At 40.9% G+C, this 26,615-nt stretch overlaps 1 protein-coding gene and 1 pseudogene across 2 annotated transcripts in view; one reads left to right on the forward strand and one right to left on the reverse strand.

Moving 5' to 3' along the window:
• Window positions 1-26,615, forward strand: part of TTBK2 (tau tubulin kinase 2) — a 128,981-nt gene that overhangs the window by 47,294 nt on the left and 55,072 nt on the right. The window contains exons 4-6 of the mRNA XM_081112687.1: window positions 11,781-11,854; window positions 16,846-16,986; window positions 19,165-19,269. Of these exons, the coding sequence (XP_080968813.1) occupies window positions 11,781-11,854; window positions 16,846-16,986; window positions 19,165-19,269 (320 nt within the window). The remainder of the gene's footprint in view (window positions 1-11,780; window positions 11,855-16,845; window positions 16,987-19,164; window positions 19,270-26,615) is intronic.
• Window positions 9,858-10,647, reverse strand: LOC308533327 (small ribosomal subunit protein eS4-like; annotated as a pseudogene). The gene has a single exon. The product of its transcript is annotated as a small ribosomal subunit protein eS4-like (transcript).

The following is a 26,615-nucleotide window of genomic DNA, read 5'->3' on the forward strand; positions in this document are numbered from 1 at the left end:
TGTGTATCTCAAGATTTACAAGTCAGAGATCTATAATCAAAGTTGTTCCTCTGCTTAACTCACAAACATGCCCGAGAGATCCATGGATCAGTACATCTGAAGGTGGGTGTATTTTAACGTATAGAGGAGTGAAAGGTAAGAGGGGCAGAAGGAGAATCTGTGCCCAAGAATCTTGCTCCTTATTCCCCAATATTGAGTCAGACACTGGTAGTAGTTACAGCACAGCGATGCCAGCAACCTTAAGGAACAAGGTAGCAGTGCTGAGGATGCACAAACCCAGCTTTCCCACATCTCCAATAGGGTGGTGCTATCCAGAGACTAAGAGGACCTGGAAAAGCGGGGACACCCACCACTCTGGTCACCCAGGCACCAATCCACCACTGCAGAGAAACACCCCCCCGCCGCCCTGCCCTCCCCCCCCCCCCCACACACACACTACAGAGGCACAAGTAGTGCAGAAACTTGTGCTATAGCACCGTCTACTGGAGAACAAAAGAAAGACCTCTATCAACCTGCTGAATTGTTAAAATCAAAATGATATCTAAATAAAAAAAGAGTTCATTATTTCAGATGCACAGGCAAGGGAACAGTCCATCAAATACCATGAAACAACCAAGATAACATGGTAACAGAAAGAAAATGACAGTCTCAAGAAACCAAAGTCATGTAAGACTGATTTAAATGACAAGAGAATTCAAGATTTTTAAAAAAAATATATTTTTTATTTCAGAAAGAAAGGAGAGGGGGAGAGAGAGATAGAAACATCATTAATGAGAGAGAATCATTGATCGGCTGCCTCCTATACACCCCCTATTGAGGATCAAGCCCACAACCCGGGTATGTGCCCTTGACCAGAATCAAACCCAGGACCTTTCAGCCCCCAGGCCGATGCTCAATCCACTGAGCCAAACCAGCTAGGGCAAGAGAATTCAAGATTTTAGTCATGAAGAAACTCAACAAGATACAAGAAAACTCAGAAAGGCAGTTCAATGAGCCCAGGGATAAAATTAATGAATAAAAGGAGTACTTTTTACCAAAAATATTGAAATTAGAAAAAGAACCAAACAGAAAGTCTAGAACTAAAGAAATTAAAGAGGAGCTATTTCTACTGATCTTACAGAAATAAAAAATCTACACTAATAAAAGAGAAAAATGGTAATTGGCGTACGGCAATACCGTTTTCATTGGCTAATCAGGGCTATATGCAAATTAACTGCCAACTAAGATTGGCAGTTAACTGCCAACAAGATGGCGGCTAATTTGCATATGTAGGCACAATGCAGGGAGGTGAAAGGGAAAGCAGGAAGAAGCCCCCTGCCACTGACAGTGATCGGAAACCCAGGGGGGAGCTAAGAGCTGGGGGGCAGGGCCCTGCCCCCCAGCCATGATCGGAGAATCAGGCACTTTTGCCGTCCTGGCCAGTGATAGCAGGAAGTAGGGGTGGAGCCAGCGATGGGAGCTGGGCACGGTCGAGGTTGGCAGTCCCAGGAGCTAGGGGTCCCTTGCCTGGGCCTAAAGCGAAGCCCACGATCGCAGCGCCCCCCGCTGCCACTGCAGTTCCCCGCTGCCCGGGCCAGACGCCTAGGCCAGAGGTGTTAGGCCTGGGCAGGGGCGGAGCCTGCAACCGCGGGGAGCTGGGGGTCCCCTGCCCAGGCCTGACACCTCTGCCGGAAGCCTCAGGCCTGGTCAAGGGGCCGATCCGGTGATTGGTGATTGGAGGGTGATGAGGGTCAACTCCTCTGGCCGAGGCATCAGGCCTGGGTGGGGGGCAGAGCCGGGGATTGGGGGGATATGATAGTCCTCTCAGAGCCAGTGATCGGGGGGGAGATGGGGGTCCCCTGTCCAAGCCTGACACCTCTGGCGGAGGCGTCAGGCGATCGGAGGGTGATGGGGGTCAACGCCTGAGGGCTCCCAGTATGTGAGAGGCGGCAGGCTGGGCTGAGGGACACTCTCCCCCCCCCCGCCCCCACACCCAGTGCACGAATTTCGTGCACCAGGCCCCTAGTATTATAATAAGGAAATATGGACTACATGGCAACAAATTAAATAACTTACATGACATGGACAAATTCCTAGAAAGATATAAGCTATGGGAACTGCCTTATGAAGAAATAGGTAAAGAGATTAAATTTAAAATAATAATAATGAAAAGCACCTACCTACTGTGGAAAACGCAGGCCTGGATGGTTGCATTGATGAATTCTAACATTTAAAGGAAAATTAATACCAATTTTTAAAAACAAGCTCTTCAAAAAAAAAAAAAAGAAAAAGAAAAAAAGAAAAGGAGGGAACATTTTCCAATTTATTATATGAGGCCAATGTTACTCTGATACCAAAACCAGGTAAAGACATTAGAAGAAAGGAAACATACAATGTCCCTTATGAGTATAGATGTAAAAATCCTCAGCAAAACACTAGCAAACAGAATTCAGCAACATATGTAAAGGTTTATTCACAATGACTAAGTGGGATTTATGTCTGAAATCCAAGTTGGTTCAAAATATGAAAATCAATATAATGCACTATATCAATAGAACAAATGACTTTAAAAACCTCATGATTATGTCAATAGAAACAGAAGACTATGTGTAATACTTTAAACAATTAAAAAAAAAAAGAAACAGAAGACCTATTTAATGAAATCCAGTACCCCTTCGTGATAAATATACTAAATAAACTAGGAAGAGCAAGGAACTTCCTCACCCTGACTTTGTGTTTTGGTTGCTCAATAGGGTATACAGTTCATCTGATGTGTTTTTTTTTTTTCTTTTTAAAAGTAGTGTGGTTTTAGTATCAAGAGATAAATAGTATTTTGGTATAACTTTAATATAAAGATATTTTAAAAAGAGCATTCCAAGAGGAGCTAAATCTGGTATGGCCTTTTATTTTTAGGTGGTCAAAATGTTTTTGTAATAAAGACATTGCATTTATTTTTATATATTTTTATTGATTTCAGAGTGGAAGAGAGAGGGAGAGAGAAACATCAATGATGAGAGAGAATCATTGATTGGCTGCCTGCTGGGGATGAAGCCTGCAACTCAGGCATGTGTCCTGACCTGGAATTGAACTGTGACCTTTTGGTTTATAGGTTGATGCTCAGCCACTAAGCCACACTGGCCAGGCTAGAGACATAGCATTTAACTGTTACATGATAGGAAGGTAGAATCTTGAAGAATCTACTTATATAAAAACCATGGGTGGTGTTCATCACGACCACAACCGCCCGTGACCAAGCGGAAGGAAGTCAGACCTTCAGGGGTTGTCTTGGCATCGGCTACGCCCTCCCCCAAGCTGTTTCTCAGAGCCTTTTCCTGTAAGGGCAGGGTTTGAGGCAGGAACCCGCCCTGGGAGCGTGGAGGCATTATCTTTCTAAAGTGTGCGGCGCCAGCACTGCCAAGGGTGAACCTGAGTGAGGGTGGCTGAAAGGCTTAGAAAAGACAGACAAGAGAATGAAAGCTGGGTCTCAGTGGGACGCTGCTTCTCTGAGAGACAGCAACCATGCCCACAGCCATGTCTTTATTTTATAGCAGATGCTATGAAGCAAAGTAAGGTCATGACCAAGATGTTTACAACATTCTCCTGGGTTTCAGTCCTACTCAACTACATGCACCTGAACTCAATCAAGCCTACATCACTCAGGCATGTGGGGGCCACGTGTTCAGACCATAGGTTCAAGCTTACAACTACAGCTGTTGGCTATAATTGTGCTGAGAGGGCCCTGCCCTCCCAGCTGGGACTTGCACATGGCAGTGAGAGGACTGTGCCCTCTCATCAGTTCAAGGCTTGAACCTGTCCAAAACACTGTAGCGGCTCCCCATAATAAAGTTTTAATTCTGTTTCTTTGTTACTGATGTTGTGGCCCCACCCCATAACAAAGAAACAATTTCTGGAGGATGAGGCCCAGGAATCAGAATTTTAAAAAAGATTCCCAGGTGATTCTAATGTGCAGCCAAGGTTGAGAACCACTGCTATAGATAATATTAAAAATATATCTAAACGTGCAATTCTTTTTTTTTTACCATTGTAAATTATGTAAATTTATATTTATTTATTTTTTTAATTAAATCTTTATTGTTCAGATTATTACAGTTGTTCCTCTTCCCCCCCCCCCCGCCATAACTCCCCTCCTCCCAGTTCCCACCACACCCCCGCCCTCACTCCCCACCCACTGTCCTCATCCATAGTTGCACGATTTTTGTCCAGTCTCTTCCCCCATCCCCCACACCCCTTTACCCACCCCCCCCCAGAATAGTCAGTCCATTCCCTTTCTATGTCCCTGATTCTATTATAATCACTAGTTCATTCTGTTCATCAGATTATTTATTCACTTGATTCTTAGATTCACTTGTTGATAGGTGTGTATTTGTTGTTCATAATTTGTATCTTTACCTTTTTCTTCTTCTTCCTCTTCTTAAAGGATACCTTTCAGCATTTCATATAATACTGGTTTGGTGGTGATGAACTCCTTTAGCTTTTCCTTATCTGTGAAGCTCTTTATCTGAACCTTCAATTCTGAATGATAGCTTTGCTGGATAAAGTAATCTTGGTTGTAGGTTCTTGCTACTCATCACTTTGAATATTTCTTGCCACTCCCTTCTGGCCTGCAAAGTTTCTGTTGAGAAATCAGCTGACAGTCGTCTGGGTACTCCCTTGTAGGTAACTGAGTTTCTTTCTCTTGCTGCTTTTAAGATTCTCTCTTTGTCTTTTGCTCTTGGCATTTTAATTATGATGTGTCTTGGTGTGGTCCTCTTTGGATTCTTTTTGTTTCGGGTTATCTGCGCTTCCTGGACGTGTAAATCTATTTCTTTCACCAGGTAGGGGAAGTTTTCTGTCATTATTTCTTCAAATAGGTTTTCAATATCTTGCTCTCTCTCTTCTTCTGGCACCCCTATAATTCTGATGTTGGTACGCTTGAAGCTGTCCCAAGGGTCCTTACACCATCTTCGTATTTTCGGATTCTTTTTTCATTTTGCTTTTCTGGTTGGGTGTTTTTTGCTTCTTCGCATTTCAAATCATTGATTTGATTCTTGCGCTCCTCTCATCTGATGTTGGGAGTCTATATAATATTCTTTATTTCAGTCAGTGTATGCTTAATTTCTAGTTCGTCCTTTATCACAACATCGAGGGTCTCATTAGATTTCTTGTACATCTCATTAAGTTTATCGGCAGTCTCTAGAAGACTCTTCGAAAGACCTCAAAAGTGTGGTTTTGAATTCTATATCCTCCAGCCTGCTTTCCTCAGTCATTTGTGTCCTGTTTCTTTGTCTCGGCATTTTTTATGCTTCGCTGTGTCGCTAGAGTAGCTTTCTGTGCTAAGTGTCCCAATTACCTGAGGTAGACACTCTTGGTGCACCGCCTTGTGGTCTTTGTGCACAGTCTTGCTGTAGCTAAGCCTTGATTGCTGTAGGTAATACTGGGAGGGATTTGACCTCCAGGCCAATTGGCTGTCAGAATCAGCTGTGTCTGCAGTGGGAGAACTTCTGTCCTGGATCTCTAGGGCAGCGCTAATCTAGCCTCTGCCTGAGGCTAACCAGCAAATGCCTCCGTGCAAGGCTTGGGCGGGGCAGGTCCCAGGGGTTCAACAGAGCGGATGGAGTGAGCAGTTATGGCTGCTCTTAGTCCCGTCCCCAGAGGCTCTGCCTCTTAGTGTCCTAGCAACCGCTGCAAACCTCAGAGAGAAAGCTGCCCTCGAGTTCCGACCGATGCCAGACAGTCCCGCTTCTCCCGTTTGAGTCTGGGTCCCCAAAGACTCGGCCCAGAACTGGAGCCCAGAGCCTGAGACTCCCTCCCGATTGAAAAAGACAACCACGCCCTCAGCTGCCAGCCCGCACTGCACGCACCTTTGTATTTTACTTCCGCACTGCGTCTCCTCTGAGTCTCCGTATGCTTTTCTCTTTCCTTCTAGTTGTAGAATTTCCCCTCAGCCAGCCTTTCTGTGGTTCTGGGTGATGCCCGTTCCGTCTTTTAGTTGCTTTTTTGAAGTGGTTGTGCGAGGCAGCAATCTCCAGTGTTTACCTATGCTGCCATCTTGGTTTCTCCCAACGTGCAATTCTTTGTCCAAAAAATGAGCATGTTCAAAAATTAAATGAAGAAAATTTGAATATACTCGATGGAGATTTTCACACCTATTTGAGTGATGATTCCATTGATTCCACAGATGATACTGAAAAGGAAAATTTTTCCATCAAATTTCTTAATAGTATTACTCCTTTGGGAATGCCGTGTCATAAATTAAAATTGAAAGTGGGTGCAATCATCATGCTATTGAGAAATCTCAATAGTAAATGGGGTCTTTGTAATAGTGCCAGATTTATTATCAAAAGATTACAACCTAACATTATTGAAGCTGAAGTATTAACAGGATCTGCAGAGGGAGAGGCTGTTCTGATTCCAAGAATTAATTTGTCCCCATCTGACACTGGCCTCCCATTTAAATTGATTTGACGACGGTTTCCTGTGACGCATTTGGGATGACTATTGATTAATCACAAGGACAAACTCTAGACAAAGTAGGCATATTCCTACCTGAACCCGTTTTTGCACATGGTCAGTTATATGTTGCTTTCTCTCGAGTTTGAAGAGCATGTGATGTTACAGTTAAAGTTCTAAGTACTTCATCACAAGGGAAATTAGTCAAGCACTCTGAAAATGTTTTCACTCTTAATGTGGTGTACAGGGAGATATTAGAATAAGTTTAATCACTTTATCAGTCATTGTTTGCATCACTGTTGTTTTTATATCATGTTTTTGTTGTTTTCATATCATGTTTTTATTGTTTTCATATCATGCCTCTGTTGTTGTTATATCCTTTTGTTACTGCTTATTTATTAATAAATTTATATTATTATTTTCATATACATTTTACTAATTTCCTTTCATCTCTCACACTTCTATTATAGAGAAAGGGCAAATAGCAATATTAAAATATCTCTGCTAATTAATTCCCTTCTTAAAAAATATATATTTTATTGATTTTTTTACAGAGAGGAAGGGAGAGGGATAGAGAGTTAGAAACATCGATGAGAGAGAAACATCAATCAGCTGCCTCCTGCACACTCCCCACTGGGGATGTGCCCACAACCAAGGTACATGCCCTTGACCAGAATCGAACCTTGGACCCTTGAGTCTGCAGGCTGATGCTCTATCCACTGAGCCAAACCGGTTAGGGCAATTAATTCCCTTTTAATGTGCACGAATTTCGTGCACTGGGCTACTCGTCTACATTAATAAAAGGGTAATATGCTAATTAGACTGGACATCTTCCAGACATCCTTCCAGACAAAGCCACAGCAGCTGCAAGGGCCAAGGGCTGGCAGCCGTGGCAGCTGTGAGGGCCAAGGGCTGGCAGTGTGGTAGAGGCTGCGGCACGGGCCTGTCCAGTGCCCTGGCTGCTTTTGCAGAGGCGGTGGGAGAAGGCGGCACCACGGGAGAAGGGAGAAGGGAAAAGGCCGGCGCCGCGGGAGAAGGGAGAAGGCCAGCACCATGGCCCCTTCCACAGAGACAGCGGGAGAAAGGGCTGCGTGGTCCCGGTCCCAGTGCTGCCCCTTCCACAGAGGCAGCCACAGAGGCAGTTGTGCGGGCTGGTCCCAGCGCCACGCCTCCACAGAGGCTGGACGGGGTGCGACCTGCTGTGCCTCAAACTCCCACAGCCCCAACCCCAGCTGGCCTGGCCCCAAATCGCCCCCCACCCACCAGTGGGCAGGGGGCGGGGCCAGCACTAAGGAGTGAGGGCCTAGGGCTGGCAGCTGCAGCGGCCAGCAGTGGCAGCAGCAGCAGCATGAGGGGGGCGGCTCCTTCCCCTGATCAGCTTAGTTGCCTCCCGCAGAGGAGAATATCCCTTGAGGGCTCCTGGACTATGAGAGGGGGCAGGCCGGGCTGAGGGACCTTCCCCCCACACACACCAGTGCATGGATTTTCATGTACCGAGCCTCTAGTCTATAATAATAAAAGTGTAATATGCTAATTAGACCGGACAGCCGAACAACCTTCCGGACAAAGCCGCAGTGGCAGGGGCCAAGGCAGAGGTGGTGAGGGGTGATCAGGCAGGCAGGCAGAGTGGTTAGGGGTGCAATAAGGCAGGCAGAGTCGTTAGGGGTGATGAGGCAGGCAGGGAGGCAAGTGGTTAGGAGCCAGCTGTCCTGGATAGCAAGAGGGTGCAGGCCAGGCTGAGGGATCCCCCTCCCCGGTGCACGAATTTTGTGCACTGGGCCTCTAGTTGATAATAAAAGGAAAATACTTTTTAAATTATTTCTATGAAGCTGAAGAAAAGAGTAAGTTGCTAATTGACCATCATTTTATCCTTTCATTCTTCTACAATTTACAGTTTTACAAGCATGTACAATACATGTAAAGTGTTGAACATATATTGTACCCATTGTGAATTACTTTTCCCATTGCACCTATTCTTCCTTTTCAACAAAGCACAAAGAATGAGAGAACAATGTGATAACCCATATGCCAAAGAAAAGTGTGGAATTCTTAACTAAAATAAGTCTGGATTGTATTTATATTTTAAGTCAGTCAGTGGACAAACCTTTATGACTGTTAATGTATAGTTCTCATTAGTCTACCAAATCTTGCCCTTTTTGCTCTTGATCTGTGACTTCCTCAAGCATCTTCAAAGATTGTCTCATATCCCATTTACTCTTGAACCCATTGCAGACTGGCTCCTGCCCCTTCTACTCATTAGTAACCACCTAATTTTTTATGTTAATTAGCACTTCTCAGCCCTTCTATAGCTCTTGTCATCAGCCACTTCCACCTTAAAATGTTGTTCTCTATTGGTTTCTGTGATACCCCTTTCTCATCATTTCCTCTACCTTTCAGGCTATTACTCTGTTTCTTTCATGGACAATTTTACTTTTTGCTTATACTTTAAATGTTGCATATTGTATAACTAGAGGCCTGGTGCACAAAATTCGTGAACGGGTAGGGTCCCTAGGCCTGGCCAGCAATCAGGGCCAATCGGGGCCTTTCTTCCCCTAGCTGCTGGCTGCCAGCTGCCGGATAGAGCCTTCCTTCATTCTGCGCTGCCACCTTGTGGTCAGCACATGTCATAGCAATTGGTCGAACTCATATCCTCTATCTTCCCCCACAGATTCCGAATCAGTATAAAGTTCAGGACTCTTTAAAACATTTCCCAAGGGGGAAATTTGCATATTTGCCTTTTATTATATAGGATAGGATTCTGTTCTTAGGTTTCTTTTCTTCTCATTCTTTATCCTTTCAACTAGGCAATCTAAAGTCTATGTTTGTAGTTCCACGTACCTTCCATTAGCTCAGCTGTGGGCAAACTACAGCCCGCGGGCTGGACCTGGCCCGTTTGAAATCAATAAAACTAAAAAAAAAAAAAAAAGACCGTACCCTTTTATGTAATGATGTTTACTTTGAATTTATAGTAGTTCACACAAACACTCCATCCATGCTTTTGTTCCGGCCCTCCGGTCCAGTTTAAGAACCCATTGTGGCCCTCAAGTCAAAAAGTTTGCCCACCCCTGCATTAGCTGATGGTTTCCCAATGTATTTCTGGAGCTCAGTTTTTGCTCTCATAACCAACCTTGAAATTACAGTGTCTACTGAATTCAACTGGTTACCTTCAAACTACACATTCTAACATCTGTTAACTTCTATACGACCTACTTTTTATATCCTCTTATTTTGGTACAACGTTTTATTTAGTTGTACCAATTTCTAGTAAAAAAAACACTACATCTTTAATATCTCTCAGATTTATCTTATTTTTTTCTCTCTAATAATTATGATTTAAACCCTTCTTCTTGCTCTTTTTGTTTTTTCCATGCTGTATTATTTTTAATTAAGTACAAAGACTTTTCCAATCATGTCACCTAGAGCTCACTTCACTCACTGCTTTGTTTGGCCGCCATTCTCTTGTCTCTCTCTTCAGCAATGGTGAGGCGGATACCCTTTCCACAGGGTAGGGAAATCCATGGTTTGTTGCCTTTGCCAATTACGAAAATGTTGGAGAGCTGGGTGGCAAAACTGTTGCCATTGCCATCTTTCACATGAACTATGTCAAAAAAACCAGGGTGCCTTCCCTGTTGGTGATCACACCAATTCTTCCCAGGTTGGCACCTCCGGTCACCATGCACAAGTTACCATTGTCAGTCTTGATGAAATCAGTAATTCTGCCAGTCTCCAACTCAATCTGAATGGTGTCGTTCACCTTGATGAGGGGATCAGGGTAGCAGATGGTGCGAGCATAATGGGTTACCAGATGAGGGATTCCTTTTGTGCCCACAAAGATCTTCCTCACTTTGCATAACTTGTACGTGGCCTCCTCAGGTGTAATACGATAAACAGCAAAGTGGCCCTTAGTGTCATAGATAAGGCGGAAATTCTTTCCAGTCTTGTCAATGCTGATGACATCGTAAAACCAGCAGGGTAGGTTATATTGGTTCGGACCTTGCCATCAATCTTAATAAACCACTGCATGCAAATCTTCTTTACTTCATCTCCTGTTAGAGCATACTTAAGTCTGTTCCTTAAGAAAATGATGAGAGGGAGACATTCTCTCAGCGTGTGGGGACCAGTAGATGGCCGAGGAGCAAACACACCGGTCAATTTATCTAGCATCCAATGCTTTGGAGCTGCTACACGCTTCAGATGCTTCTTGGGCCCATGAGCCATGGTGCGCCTGGCAATGAAAGAGCCTTTTTCTCTCTCTTGGGAAATTGTAACTATCCCCAGAGTGACCTTTCTACCTCCTGAAGTAGACTCTCTCTATAGTCTATCCTTCTTATTGCCATCATAGCAATGTTCTAAAATGCAGTGTTTGAAGTGCGTTTTTCCTTATCTTAAATCTTTTAGATGCTTCTCATTACCCAGCAGTAGTTTTCAAATATTCATCCATGGTCCATCTGCTTTTGGATCATTTGGAAAACTTTTGAAAAACTCATATCCTCTATCTTCCCCCACAGATTCTGAATCAGTACAGAGTTCAGGACTCTTTAAAACATTTCCCAAATTATTTTATTAAGCAGGCAGGGTTGGAAAACACTGACCTATCCATGTGGTTCAGATTCCTTATCATGGAGTCCAGGACTGCTCAGGGTCTGACACCTGCCTGCTTCTTCGGTGCCATCTCTTTTTGTTTTTCCTCCTGTTCTCTCTGTGCTCCAGCCAGATGCTCTCTTCTGGCTCTGGAACCTACCAGTCTTGATCCTCTTTTAAAACCTTTGTTTGCTTTTGTTGAATCAGAGCCAGGACCCTAGATTTCTACCTGTTCCACCTCTGCTTCCCCCTGTAACCGAGGCAGTATACCTCCTTGGATTTTACATGTGGAATTCAGGTTGAAAACCACTGAGCTCATTCAAATCAGTGAGGTCAGAAAAGGGACTCACTGACATCTTACAATGGTGAATGGCAGACCATATCTAAAATTCAGAATTTATATTCATAATAAAGTTCTTAATTTATTTCTCTTTTGTACTTTCATATATTTAATGTCTGGTCTGTTTGATCTGAAATGACCTCTTAATTCTTTCCTTCTTAAATAAATTATCATCCATTTGTTCCCTCATTCATTGTTTATTTATTCGTTCAGTAAACATTTATTTGAATACATAAGGAGCACTGTAGGATTTGGGGGGAGGTGTGTAGAAAATTTAAACAATACAAATAATTCTCTATCCTTTAAGGTTCTTAACATAGGTCCTTTATATTCAATCATAAGATTCTATACAAAAAAACTATTATTTTTTAGAAGAGAAACTATAATATAACCTTTTTCCACTGTTTTCTCTCTCTTTTTTTCCCTCCAGGGAAAGACCATGTTTGTAAATTCATTGGCTGTGGGAGGAACGATCGCTTCAATTATGTGGTCATGCAGTTGCAGGTAGGTTGCCTTGAAAATATATCTTAAAATCTTGCCTAAGTTTTGGTCAAAGTACGTAATTATAGTGGAAAATAATAATAATAACAACAACAACACTCTCGGTATCATATCAGAATGTTTTATATTATTCAGATGAAAATTTGTTTAAACACACTTGATACAGATATTTCCAAAGATGGAAGGGTTGTCTCTCTCAGTTATTTTAGTTGATTCACGTCTTCACTGATTGTCATCATTGCAGAGTTTTCAATCCTTACATGGATTGCTGGATATAATGTGAGTCTTGTCCTGTCCCTGTCCCCTCCCTTTCTACCCTTTGTTACCTTAAGGATTTAGTTTTCCATTTATGTGCTCAAGTACCAACCTGACCTGCTTAAAAATTTAAGCACTAGTTGAGATAGAAGAGAAATGTTAGTCCTCTTTCTCTTTTAATCTTTTAACATTGCTCTCTCTGTTCCCTATCCTTCAAATGAGAAGTGGAGTTGGATTGGAGCAGCAGAGAGAAATTCAGAAGGGGAATATTGGAGTAATGACTGCAGCAGCCCCTTCTCTCTGGCACTAACTGTCCTGAAAACACACACACCTCTAAACTGTAGTCACCCTCAAAGTGAAAAAGTTTGGTTCACCTTGCTGCCTAAGTTATAGATCGCAAGGTTTTCTTTCATTTGTTTTGGGCATTTGGTTCTTTTCTTTCAACTTAATAACTACATAGCAGTGATTTCAGAGACATGGATCCTGGACTAAATGCTTCCTCTTCTCCTCAGAAGGCTTTTCCCGTTTCAATCAGCTATCCTTCAGCATTTGAGTTAGATGTAAAGATATTAATCTCTCTGTAGACTTAAAGTTTGTTTTTTTAAAAATATATTTTATTGATTTTTACAGAGAGGAAGGGAAAGGGATAGAGAGTTAGAAACATTGATGGGAGAGAAACATCGATCAGCTGCCTCCCGCACACCTCCCACCAGGGATGTGCCTGCAACCAAGGTACATGCCCCTGACCGGAATCGAACCCGGGACCTCTTAGTCCTCAGGCCGACGCTCTATCCACTGAGCCAGACCGGTCAGGGCGACTTAAAGTTTTTGAGTCATATGTTTCACTATCTCTTGAGCCAACACAGGTTTATAAATTCTTTGGTTAATCTCTTCCCACCCACCCGCCAACCCAACTTTCCTCTCAGATTTGACAGTCTCTTCTTTGCTTCTATGTTTTTGGATCTATTTTGTTCATCAATTTATTTTGTTCATTAGAGTCCACATATGAGTGAGATCATGTGATACTTGTCTTTCTCTTATTGGCTTCTTTTTAAATATTTTATTGATTTTTTACAGGGAGGAAGGGAGAGGGATAGAGAGTTAGAAACATCGATGAGAGAGAAACATTGATCAGCTGCCTCCTGCACACCTCCTACTGGGGATGTGCCCGAAGCCAAGGTACATGCCCTTGACCAGAATCAAACCTGGGACCTTTCAGTCCGCAGGCCGACACTCTATCCACTGAGCCAAACCAGTTAGGTCTCTTAGTGGCTTCTTTTGCTCAGCATGATACTCTCCATGTCCCTCCATCCTGACACAAAGGGTAAGAGCTCCTTCTATTTTACTGCTGCATAGTATTGCATGGTGTAAATGTACCACAGCTTTTTTATCCACTCATCTACTGATGGGCACTTGGGCTGTTTCCCGATCTTAGGTATTGTAATAACACTGCTATGAACATAGGGGGTTTCTTAGGATAGATTCCTAGAAGGGGGGGTCACTGGGTCAAAAATTCTTTAAAAAGCACTCTACCAGCTATTAAGGTATCTTGAGGAAGGACAACATTTCCTACAGGAAGGACAGGACTAATACTTGATTCTTTTATTTACCAGTATTCAGAATAGTAAGTTGGTTCCCTAATATTTTCCAAAGGGGACTAACTAGCCCTCTCTTTTTAAGAAATATAATTATGGCCCAGCCAGTGTGGCTCAGGAACCAAGAGATCAGAGTTCAATTCCCAGTCAGGGCACATGCCCGGGTTGTAGGCTCAATCCCCAGAAGGAGGCGTGAGGCAGCTGATGGATAACGTTTCTCACTGATGTTTCTCTCTCTCTATTCCTCTCCCTTCCTCTCTCTCACAATGAATAAAAACATATTTTTTAAATCCTTAAAATATATATAATTATGAATTCATAGATTTAACATGACCTGTGTCTTTCAATCATTGTTTTTCTTTTTAATTTTCAAATTGGCCCATCTTTGGCTAACAGAACTTCCTTCAAGTTGGATCCTGATTCATTTGACAGTACTAGACTTCAGCAGTCTTTGATAGCATCCTTACTTTCTGGTACAAAATTGTGTACCTAGCTCTTTCTGTATAATTCATGCTTTAAGTGGATGGATTCAGGAGATGTATATATATATATGTATATATATATATAAATATATAGTATTTTTTAAGAGAAAATATATCATGGTTTATGTTCTTATTTACAATTCAAGTTTTTGGTAATAGAATTGCTACTGCTCTCTTTGATTTTATATTGTGAGGTTCAGGGACATCAAAATGCATCTCTCTACTCTTTTTTTTTTTTAAATATATTTTATTGATTTTTTACAGAGAGGAAGGGAGAGAGATAGAGAGTCAGAAACATCAACGAGAGAGAAACATCGATCAGCTGCCTCCCGCACATCTCCCACTAGGGATGTGCCCGCAACCCAGGCACATGCCCTTGACCGGAATCGAACCCGGGACCCTTCAGTCCGCAGGCCAACGCTCCATCCACTGAGCCAAACCGGTTTCGGCTGCATCTCTTTACTCTTATGTAACTTTTAAAAATATGCAGATGAAATGATATGATTGGGATTTACATGAAAATAGTGCATTGTATGTGTGTGGGGAAGGGAGAGGAGGGTAAGTGCTGCTGGGGAGAGTAGATAACAGATGAGGGTTAGTTATATTATTTTCTCTCCCTTTAAGTATGTTTCAAATCCTTAATAATTAATTATATTTGTATTTTTATTAAGACTATGTTAAATTTATAGAATTAGTTGGGAATAAATGAATTTACTTTTTTATTCAATAATATTTATTCCATATTACTGTGTATAAAGGTTCTTTTTTTATAGTGGCTGCATATTAGTCAATGAGATGACTGTACCATGATTTATTTAATCTTTCATTTATTGATGGATATATAGGTTGTTTTCAGTTTGTCTTCATAACAAATAATAACCACTTGTAGTATACACTCTGAAGTACAGGGTGAGGCAAAAGTAGGTTTACATTTGTTCATATGGAAAATGATACAATAATTAATAAATAATAATATAAGAAAAACTCTTTCACGTACTCATAACTGTAAACCTTCTTTTTCCCCACCCTTCATAATTTACTGGCTCAAACCTGCATGTGTTTACCACGTTAGTAACTCTTTCCTCATATGCCACCCTTGTACTTATATTTTCAGATTCTCTTATTTGATGCCTTAGGTGTACATTTAAAAGGATTTAAGCCCAGCTTATGTGGCTCAGTGGCTGAATGTCTGAGGTCACAGTTTGATTCCAGTCAGGGCACATGCCCTGGCTGTGGGCTCAATTCCCAGTAAGGGGAGTGCAGGAGGCGCTGATCAATGATTGTCATCATTGATGTTTCTGTCTCTCCCTCTCCCTTCCTCTCTGAAATCAATAAAAACATATTTAAAAAATAAAGTATCTTTCAAAATATTTTAAAAAAATAAAAGGATTTAAAATCATTACTGATATCATAAGTTAATTTAATTGATCTCCTTTTTTAAAAAACGTGTTTTTATTGATTTTTTTAGAGAGAGAGGAAGGGAGAGGGATAGAGAGATGGGAATCTAACCGTGACCTCCTGGTTCATAGGTTGACGCTCAACCACTGAGCCATGCCCGCCAGGCTAATTGATTTTATTTCTAAAGCTTTTATGATGGTGGAAGTTGTTTATAAATGAAATTCTACTATTAGGTATATTTTTGGCAATGAAAATACTGATTTTTGAAGAAAAATTTATTGGAATGCTAATACAGGTTATTAGATACTCCCATGGGATTATAAAAGTTGTTCTAGATTATCACTTATTTTACATTTGCTAAAGATATAGAGAACAACAAATTCTCCTAACATTAAAGAAAGAAAAAATAACTACCAATTTGTGCTGTGGGAAAACTGCATTTTTTAAAAAAATATATTTTATTGATTTTTTACAGAGAGGAAGGGAGAGAGATAGAGAGTTAGAAACATCGATGAGAGAGAAACATCAATCAGCTGCCTCCTGCACATCTCCTACTGGGGATGTGCCCGCAACCAAGGTACATGCCCTTGACCGGAATCGAACCTGGGACCTTTCAGTCCGCAGGCTGACGCTCTATCCACTGAGCCAAACCGGTTTCGGCGGAAAACTGCATTTTTAAAGAAGATATGTAGTATGAAAGGTTCCTGACATTCTGGTAAATTTTCAATTCTTAGTTTGCTTGAGTACTATTTAATATTTTATTTCAAATGGTACATGAATTACTTAAGATTTTATTACTTTTTCAAAAGTGAACCAACTGTCTTTAGTTGAGGTGATAGTATTAGTGGTATTAATCCTAAACATATACTACAAAATTTTGGGAATAGGGAGATTGGGATATTTAAATTTCTTTGAGCTATAGGGGCCAGTTTCCATTCTTTGGGAGGTAGAACTACAGCATTATTAACCATTCATCTCATCAGATTACTGGTTGTTATCTAGGCTATAAGGAACCTTCTGGTGAAATAGCACAGTGAAGCGGAAAAAGAACACTGGAATCTGGCAGACTTAGATTTGAAAGACAACTTTACCTTAACGGTATTATCCTAACAGAATGTCTTCTCTTGAGTGAAAGAATCATGATTTTGGTAAAATCCTTGCTATTTCAGTCAAAACATTTTTTAATGATAAATGGATAATTCCCCATCTTTTCTTATAACATAATTTTAGTACCATATTTGAAAGTGTGTTTTTGTTTCCATAGGGTCGGAATCTGGCAGATCTACGCCGTAGCCAGTCCCGGGGCACATTCACTATTAGCACTACTCTTCGGCTGGGTAGACAGATTCTGGAGTCTATTGAGAGCATCCATTCTGTGGGATTCTTGCACCGAGACATCAAACCGGTAGGGGGCCATTTCCAGCCAGAGCACAGAATGAATTTGCTTAGTACTCTTAATCTTAAAATGGGACACAGTAACTTACAAATGTAGCTTTCTATATTAAATGCAAGGTAATATTTTAATTTCTGTAGCAGAAATGGAACTGGAAGCAAAATATAACTTGCCTTTTCATTAAAAAAAAAAAAGATAATTACACACTGCAACTTATATTCAAGAGCTTTTCTCCTACAATGAAAATGTTGTTCAACAGCCAAATTAAAAATGACTAATGCTTGGCTATTATTATTATGTATGTTAACATTGCCATATTACTTAGCTTTACACCTGAATTGATCGTTATTCTTTGGATTTCTTTTTCCTAATATTGGTTACAGATATTTACCAAAGTTGTTTTTAGATATTGGCATGATGTTCTTTTGAACTATTTTTTTTTATTTGAGTTATGGCTAGGAAAGAATTCAGGGCCAAGAATTAAACTATAAGAGAGTTTATTTAAAAAGACACAGAGGTAAAATAAGTGAGTGGTAGAAGAAATGGGCTCAGGAACCAAGTTACAGAGGCAAAAGGAGTGTCCTTGGAGTTTAGGAGAGAGGAGGGCGAAGGTAACATGCTGAGGGAAGAAGACGGGGAGGGGGAAGGCACAGGCATGCTCCCGAGAGGGAGAACACCTGAACTACTTTTAAGTAACAAATTATACTTATAAGAAACTATTTAGCCCTAGCCAGTTTGACTCGGTGGCTAGACCGTCGGCCTGAAGACTGAAAGATCCTGGGTTTGATTCCAGTTAAGGGCACATGCCCAGGTTGAGGGCTTGATCTCCAGTAGGGGTCGTTCAGGAGGCAGCCGATCAATGATTCTCTCTCATCATTGATGTTTCTATCTCTCTCTCCTTCCTTTCTCACTGATCAATAAAAATATATTATATATAAAAAAAGAAACCATCAATTTTGAAATACTACTTTTTTCTCCTGACTATTACAGTGGCAATATATAGTATTTTTTCTTATTGTATTTCTTAGATATTGTCATTTCCATAGCTGTGAAATAAACTTTTTTTATTTTTTCTTATTTATTAATTTTTATTTTTTAAGATATATTTTTATTGATTTCAGAGAGGAGAGGGAGAGAGAAATAGAAACATCAATGATGAGAGAGAATCATTGATTGGCTGCCTCCTATATGCCCCCCACCAGGGATCTAGCTGCAACCCGGGCATGTGCCCTTGACCAGAATCAAACCCGGGACCCTTTACTTCAAAAGGCCGATGCTCTATCCACTGAGCCAAACCAGCTAGGGCCTTCTTTTTTTTTTTTTTCTTTATTGCTCACAAGGGGAATGACCCATTTTGGAAATATTGTATTTACTAGAAATTTTTCATTTTTGGTGCAGTTGAAAATGACACCAATCTGTTGCTACTTGATTTCTAAACTTAGTTTACATGAAAATGGCAACTAAAAGTAACATGATTGAATGAGACTGAATGTAATGTAGATTTCTTTGGCTCTTATTTCTATGCCAAACTAAATGTCATTATTTGAGAACTGTGGTGATGAAGAGCTTCCATTTTTATCAGAAAGTTCCCTAAGTAGAACAGTGTTTTAAAATAAAAGCTAACAATTCTGTGATAATTTGACTTTTGCTTTTATAAATTCTCTTGTTTACATACCCATCTTTGCAAGTTTGTGGCCATTTAACGTTAAATTTATTTTTACTAAGGGAAGAATACAAAGTATATTTTCCTTTAGTCTGTTTTGAAATGTTTCCTTAAATTGCATCTTAATTTTTACACTTGGCTAAATTCAGCTTTAGGATATTCATTTACATTTTTGAGCTATGTGCTCTATTTTGCCCACTCCTAGTTCTTTCCATTTTAAAAAATTAAGAATTGGGTTTTCATTTAGGCAGTGGCTTAGAGGAAGTTAGAGTTCTGATTTCAGTTAAGTCAGTGTTGTGTTGTATACAACTTTATACAGTCACTTAAATCTTTGTTGCTCAAAGTTCACCTGATCATAGGCATTAATAGAACCCACAATGAAATTTACAGTAAACATAATTGACTAGAATAGTATATTTGAGACATGTGTGCTATATGGAATTTAAGTAGAAGAATTAAAATCTAGAAAGAGTAATATATAAGGGCTAATTATAAGAATATGTATATTTTCCTTCTTTATTTTCTAGTCAAACTTCGCCATGGGCCGCTTTCCTAGTACATGTAGGAAGTGTTACATGCTCGATTTTGGCTTGGCTCGACAATTTACTAATTCCTGTGGTGACGTCAGACCAGTAAGATTTTTCATGTTATTGGATATTTGAGACTTAAACTATTATTTATTATATCACTCTATTTAAAGAAATGCTAATTATGTATCAGAATGGATGTGATTCAAGAAGTAGCATACATATTTATAATTAAATCATAAAATGAGTTAATTATTCCACTATTGAAAGGTGTAGACTTAAAAAAAAATACATTAGACACAGATTTAGAGTTGTCTTGTACTAAGAACACAAATTAGCCCTTTAGGATCAGTGATCTTTTTTGCAGTCCAAAGCTCTTTCTACATATAATGGTTTTTCTGTTTCAGTTATTGTACTTTTCATATCCATTTGGTTCTTTTAAAAAATTTCTCTTTATTGATATTCTCTATTTGATACAATGTTGTCATACTTTCCTTCTGTTAACAAGCATTCCTTTAGTTTTGTGAAGATATTTATAATGGCTAGTTTGAAATCTTTTATTGTTAAATCCAACATCTAGTCACTCTCACAGACAATTTCTATTGCCTGCTTTTTTTTTTTTAATGTATGAGAGATAATTCCTTGTTTCTTTGCATACCTTATAATTTATTTTTTTTGGAAACTGGACATTTTAGATAATATGTTGTAGCAATTCTGGGTACTGGTCCCCCTTCCAGGGCTTGTTATTATGTGCTTGTTTATTTGCTTAGTGAATGTATTATTTTAGTGAAGTCTGTTTTTTCCACACCCCACCCTCAAAATACAGTGTTAATCTGCACTAATTGATTGCTCTATTGTTTACAACAGTGCCCTAGGGCACAAATTCCTTGACAAAGTAATCAAAGTGTGCCTCCTAAAATGGAATAGTTCCCCCCCCCCCCTTTTTAAAGGAATTTATTGAAGTGACATTGATTAATAAAATTATACAGGTTTCAGATGTACAATTCTATAATACATCATCTGTATATTGTATTGTGTGGTCACCACCGCAAATCAAGTCTCCTTCCACCACCATTTACTTCCCCTTTACTCTCTTCTTCCTCTCCCCAGCCCCCTTTCCCTCTGGCCATCACCACACTGTTGTCTGTAGCTATGGGTTATGCATATATGTTCTTTGACTGATCCCTTCACCTACTTTCATCCAGCCGCCTAGCCCACTCCCCTCTGACAGCTGTCAGTCTGTTCCAATGTATTCATGCCTCTGTTTCTATTTTATTAGTTGATTTTGTACATTAGATTCCATATATAAGTGAAACCATATGGTACTTGTCTTCCTCTGACTGGCTTATTTCACTTAGCATAATACTCTCCAGGTCCATCCATGCTGTCACAGAAGGTAAGATTTTCTTCTATTTTAAGGTCTAGTAGTATTCCAGACTGCGGAACTTCAGAGGGAAGGTGGGGGAGGGTAGGAAGAGATCAAAGAACTTATATGCATATATGCATAACCCATGGACACAGACAATAGGTTGGTGAAGGCTGGGGTCAGGTGGTGAGGGCAGGCTAAAAGGGGTCAATGCTGGGGGAAAGGGGACATATGTAATATTTTCAACAATAAATATTTAATTTTAAGAAATGGTGAGAGAGAATCATCGATTGGCTGCCTTCTGCACGCCCCCCCACTGAGGATTGAGCCCGAAACCCTGGCATGTGCCCTTGACCAGAATTGAACCTGGGACCCTTCAGTCCGAAGGCCAACGCTCTATCCACTGAGCAAAACCATCCAGGGCTTTAGTTGTTTTTTTTAAAATAATTTTCACCAGTTTTACTGGGGAGTGGAGCTCCTCATGTTGTCATACTGGCATTTGTTCTCCCACTATCGCTCTTATACTTGTGTCTTCCTTTTACCTTTAGTTTTGTTTTAACTTGCTACTGATTGTGACTCTCATTCCTAGCAAATTGGTTGCACAGAATTAAAACACTGGTTTTGAATGAACTAACTATATAGTAATAGTTGTATACAGAAATGTAAATTATATTTAAAATAAGGGCACATGAGAATTTAAGTGCCTAGAAATTATGAGAGAATCTTTCTTATTCTGGTGAAGGTCTTGCATGTTAATAGGAAATATGGGGTGCAGGGAGCGGATCTCCCCCTTGCAGGTTCTTGCCTCAGGAAGTTTGAAGAATAAAATTCATGGGCTAAAAGGACTTGTTAGTAAAAGGGTGGAAATTTATTGGAAGCAAATACAGACTCCCATGTAGGGAGGGGCTCCCAAGGGGGTAAACCACTAAGCTCCTTTTTTCTAAGGTTTTTAAATGCTGTGGTTCTTTGTCTCTTCATGCTCCCTTCTAATTGGACGCCTTCCCCATTTTATGACCCTGTGCTTTTCTAATTGGTCACTCTTTTGCAGAATATCAGCTTCAAAGTTTAAAACCCACTTGGTGCCCTTCCTTTTTCTCTCCCCCTTATCTTGTACCATTCCTCTATCTCCTGTGAACATGTTTCCCTCTTTCCAGCATCTGTGGACATTTCTCTATCCTCTGTGAAAGTATGTTTCCTTTTTCCCCATAGCAGTTTTTCAATTTTTAGAACATGTTTTTAAAAAAGTCACTCTGGCTGTAAAGAGACTATTGAGAGCAAGAGTAGAATCAGAAAGACAAGTTAGAAGACTAACATGAAGGTCCAGTGATCAATGATAGTGGCTGGGACCTAGGACATTAGGGTGGTACAATATGGTAGTGAGAAATGATTGTGTTTTGCATATATTTTAAAGATAGATTTAATAAGACTTCCTTCTGGATTTGATATTGGGATGTGAAAGAAAAAGAAGAGTCAAGAATGATTACTAGATTTTTGTCCTGAATGAATGATCATGCTATTAACCATGATGGGGAAGGATGAAGAAGATCCGATAAGGGGGAAAAAACACAAGTTCTATTTTCTAGAAGTAAGTGAGATGCCTCTTAGATTCAAGATGGAAATAACAAGAAGCTGATAATGATATATTAATTTGTAGCTCAAAGGAGAAATCAGGGCTGGGGATAATATAAATTTAAGAATCACTTGTTCCCAATGTTTAAAACTAAATGGTAATTTTAAAAAATGAAACTAGATTAGATCAGCTAAGGAGAGGATATTGCTAGGTAAGAAAAGAGGTTCTGAGTTTGAGCAATTGGGGCACTTAGCAACTTGATGATGGAAAAAGAAGAACTGTGAGCCAGCCAAGAGGAGTGAGAGGAGGATCAGCCAGTGAGGTAGGAGAAAAATCAGGAGAGTGTGATATCTTGGGAGCCGAGTGAAGAAAGTGCTTCAAGTATGTAGGGGTGGTTATCACCTGCACCAGATGCTGCTGATAGGTCAAGTAAGGTGGGAAATGAGAACTGACCATCTGGATTACTCAATTGGAATAAGTTAAAGAGAGTTGGAGAGACTAAGTGAAGAAAGAGAGTATAGGTAACTCTCTAGTGGAGTTTCTGTGCTCTAGTCTTTACCAGAGGATATGTTTTTTATTTTATTTTATTGATTTGAGGAAGGGAGGGAAGGTGGGAGGCAGAGAGAGAAGAGAGAGAGAAAGAGAGAAACATTGATGGGTTGCCTCCTGTATGCACCCCACAACCTGGCTGGGTATGTGCCCTGACCAGGAATCAAACCTGCCACCTTTTGGTGTACAGGACAGTGCTTTAACCAACTGAGCCACACAGGCCAGGGCCAGAGATTTTTTGTTCTAAAGAGGAGTGGTAAAACAAGAAGTAGTTGAAAGGGCAGTGAAAGCCATCCTTCCTTCCTTCCCTAATTTTTAAAAAATGGTAGTTATTATAGCATACTTGTGAACTGATGGTAATACTCCAGGACATGTGAAAAAATAAAAACTGATGTAGGACAGAGCAGGAACAGTTATGAGAGCCAAGTTCTTGCATAGCTGGCAGGGGAAGAAATCCTGGCACAAATGGTGAGGTTAGCCTATTATGTAAGAGCAAGAACACTTTTCCATGTAACTGGGAAAAGGCAGAATAAGTGGGTACAGATTTAGGTAACTAATATTTTTTTAAAATATATTTTTATTGATTTCAGAGAGGAAGGAAGAGGGGGAGAGAGATAGAAACATCCATGATGAGAGAGAATCATGAATCGGCTGCTTCCTGCAAGTCCCCCAATGAGGTCGAGCCCACAACCTGGGCATGTGCCCTTGACCAGCATTGAACCTGGGACCTTTCAGTTTGCAGGCCGATGTTCTATCCACTGAGCCAAACCGGATAGGGCAGTAACTAATATTTTGATTTTTTTTTCTTTCCATATATGTTCCAAAAGAGTGTAAAAAACACATATGTAAATTTTAAATAAGAATATTAAGACATTCATGGCCTCCATCTAGGTTAAGAAATAGCTCATTTCCACCTTAGAAGCATGCTATGGTCCTTTCCTGATGGCATCCCTTTTCCTCCCTCAAGCAGCATGTCCAATAGAACTTACTATGAAGTTGGAAATGTTCTGTATCTGCACTGTCCATTATGGTAGCCACTAGCCACATGTGCCTAGTGAGCACTTGAATTTTGACCAGAGAAAACAAGGAACTCAATTTCAAAAATTATTTAATTTGAAGTTGCTATTATATTGGCCATTGTAGCCCTAGACAAATTCCATTCTTAATTTTGCATTAACCAGTCCCTTGCTTTGCTTTCTTCTCTCTTCTGTAGACCCAAGAGTAGTTATTTGGAGTATGGAACAGATTCAAGGAGCTTTGTAAAATACTATAGTTACCATATGCCCTTCACCTAGCTTCCCCCAATGATATCTTAGATAGTCATAGCAGTACATTGTCAAAACTAGGAAATTTGATATGGGTATACTATTATTAACTCAAGGACAGCCTGAGTCAGATTTCACTATATTTTTAAAAACATTTTTTTTTAGGAGTGGAGAAATGCTATATGAAATGTTATCACATGTATAGATTCATTATAGCCAACACCACAATCAGGATACAAAACTCCTTCAAAACATAATGTCTGTTTATCTACCAAAGTTATGGTACAGGATTATCAGTCAGCTTGCATCACAAACAGAATGATGGGTAGTATCTGTGACACTAGTGAGTTGTTTATGTGGTTGGTTTTGAGATTCTCTTTTTTTTTTATTATACACATACACACACACACACACACACACACACACACATATATATTATATATCCTACCTAATAAAAGACAAAAAGGGTAATTGACCATACCTTCGCTACGCTTCCCATTGGCTAATCAGGGCAATATGCAAATTAACCGCCAACCAAGATGGTGGCTGAAGCGAGCAGGAGGCTTGCTTGCTCCAGTGATGGAGGAAGCCAAGGTTCCTTGCCTGCCGGCTCTGAGCTCCGAAAGCAACAAAGTTTCAATTATAGAAGCTAAATAAACTCCAGATACCTGCTTTCAGCCGGCGGTGGCCATGAAGCTAGAGGGGGCTCTTAGCTCCAGTGACGGCAACATAGTTTCAGTTATAGAAGCTAAACAAATCCCAAATACCTGCTTTCAGCAGGCCGTGGCATCAGAGCTGGAGTTATAAAAGGTAAATAAATCCCAGAATAAAAGAAAAAGAAAAAAAGGAGAGCCTGGGAGCTTCCGTCGCCGGCCAGCCTGAAAACGGCCCTCAGCCCCTCTCCCAGACTGGCCAGGCACCCCAGTGGGGATCCCCACCCTAAAGGGTGTGTGGCCAGCCTGAAAACAGCCATCATCCCCTCAACCAGACTGGCCAGGCACCCCAGTGGGGACCCCCACCCTGATCCGGGACACCCTTCAGGGCAAACCAGCCGGCCCCCACCCGTGCACCAGGCCTCTGTGATATATAGTAAAAGGGTAATATGCAAACTGACCCTAACAGAATGATTGGGAATGACTGGTCACTATGACACATACTGACCACCAGGGGCCAGATGCTCAATGCAGGAGCTGCCCTCTGGCGGTCAGGGCGCTCCCACATGGGGGAGCTCTGCCCAGCCACAAGCCAGGCTGATGGCTGCCAGTACAGCGGTGGTGGTGGTACAGGCTGCCTCCTCAGCAGCGCTAAAGATGTCTGACTGCAGTTTAGGCCTGCTCCCCGCTGGCAAGTGGACATCCCCCGAGGGCTGCTGGGCTGCCAGAGCGATGTCTGATTGCCAGCTTAGGCCCAATCCCCCGGGGAGCGGGCCTAAGCCAGCAGGTGGTCATCCCCCGAGGGGTCCCAGACTGCGAGAGGGCACAGGCCGGGCTGAGGGACTCCCCCTATCCCGAGTGCACAAATTTTTGTGCACCGGTCCTCTAGTGTGTGTGTGTGTGTGTGTGTGTGTGTGTGTGTGTGTGTGTATAAAGGTAATATGCAAATTAGGCCAGGACACCATAACGGCCACGACTAGCTCAGGAGGAGAGGCCAGGCACCTTTGCCTGTTCAGCTTGGTCGCCTCCCGCAGAAGGAGGTCAGACTGCAGTTTAGTAAGCCATCAGTAGGACATCCCCTGAGGGTTCCCGGACTATGAGGGGGCAAGCTGGGCTGAGGGACCTCCCCCCCCCCCCCGCCAGTGCATGAATTTTGTGCACCGGGCCTCTAGTCTTTAAGATAAATTAGTTACATTAAATAGATATGTGAAATATAAAGATGCTTTGATCCATACAGTTTCAATTTTGAATTCCTGTTTGCTTAATGATTTCAGTCTGCATCCTCATTTTTTCCATTCTGGTTTAAAGTATGCCCCAGTTTCCTTAGCCCTGCAGCTGGCATCTCACATTGGCCCTTTGTGTCTAAGCTTTTGGAATGCCATGTTTTCTCCTTCCTAACCATTCAGCTAAAACTTCTAGTGCCTTGGGCTGTAATGACCTAATTAAGAACAGTTTTTAAAGTCTTTTTTTCTGTTACCTTTCCAGAATTTCAACTATGGAGTGTCCCCCCAAAAAATGTATGCACACTGTGAATGATTATAAAGTCAGTGTTTATTAAAATACAGTTTATTTTCAAAATTGAGCTATTAGTTGTTAAAGTGCATATACATTTTTTGGGATACCCTGTATTTTCTTATTTCCACTGGGGATTTTATTACAAAGTGCCCCATGCCATTTCTCTCCCCCCTCCCCAAATCTCCTCCCTTTGATTAGCAGTAAATGTGGGCTCATGCCTAGAGTCCTTCCTTTTCTCCTATATTTATTCTTCTAGGAGCTCATTCTATCTCTAACATTTATCCCCTTCTTCACATTCATACTACTTCTGTCCTTGTATAGGTCTCCTGGTTTCTTGTTTGGATTATTAAAATATTTTCCTCACTGATCACCCTTCCCTCTCCTTCTAATCTATCCGTTATACTTCCAGCAGAGTAAACATGCCAAGCACTTTCTCAATCATATCACTTCACTACTTACAATTTTTTATGAATTCCATTTGACTGCACATTATAAATTAAAGAATTTACTATGATATTCAAGGCCATCCTTAA

The sequence above is a fragment of the Myotis nattereri genome (assembly GCF_964212035.1).
Source record: "Myotis nattereri genome assembly, chromosome: 1".
NCBI classification, from domain to species: Eukaryota; Metazoa; Chordata; class Mammalia; order Chiroptera; family Vespertilionidae; genus Myotis; species Myotis nattereri.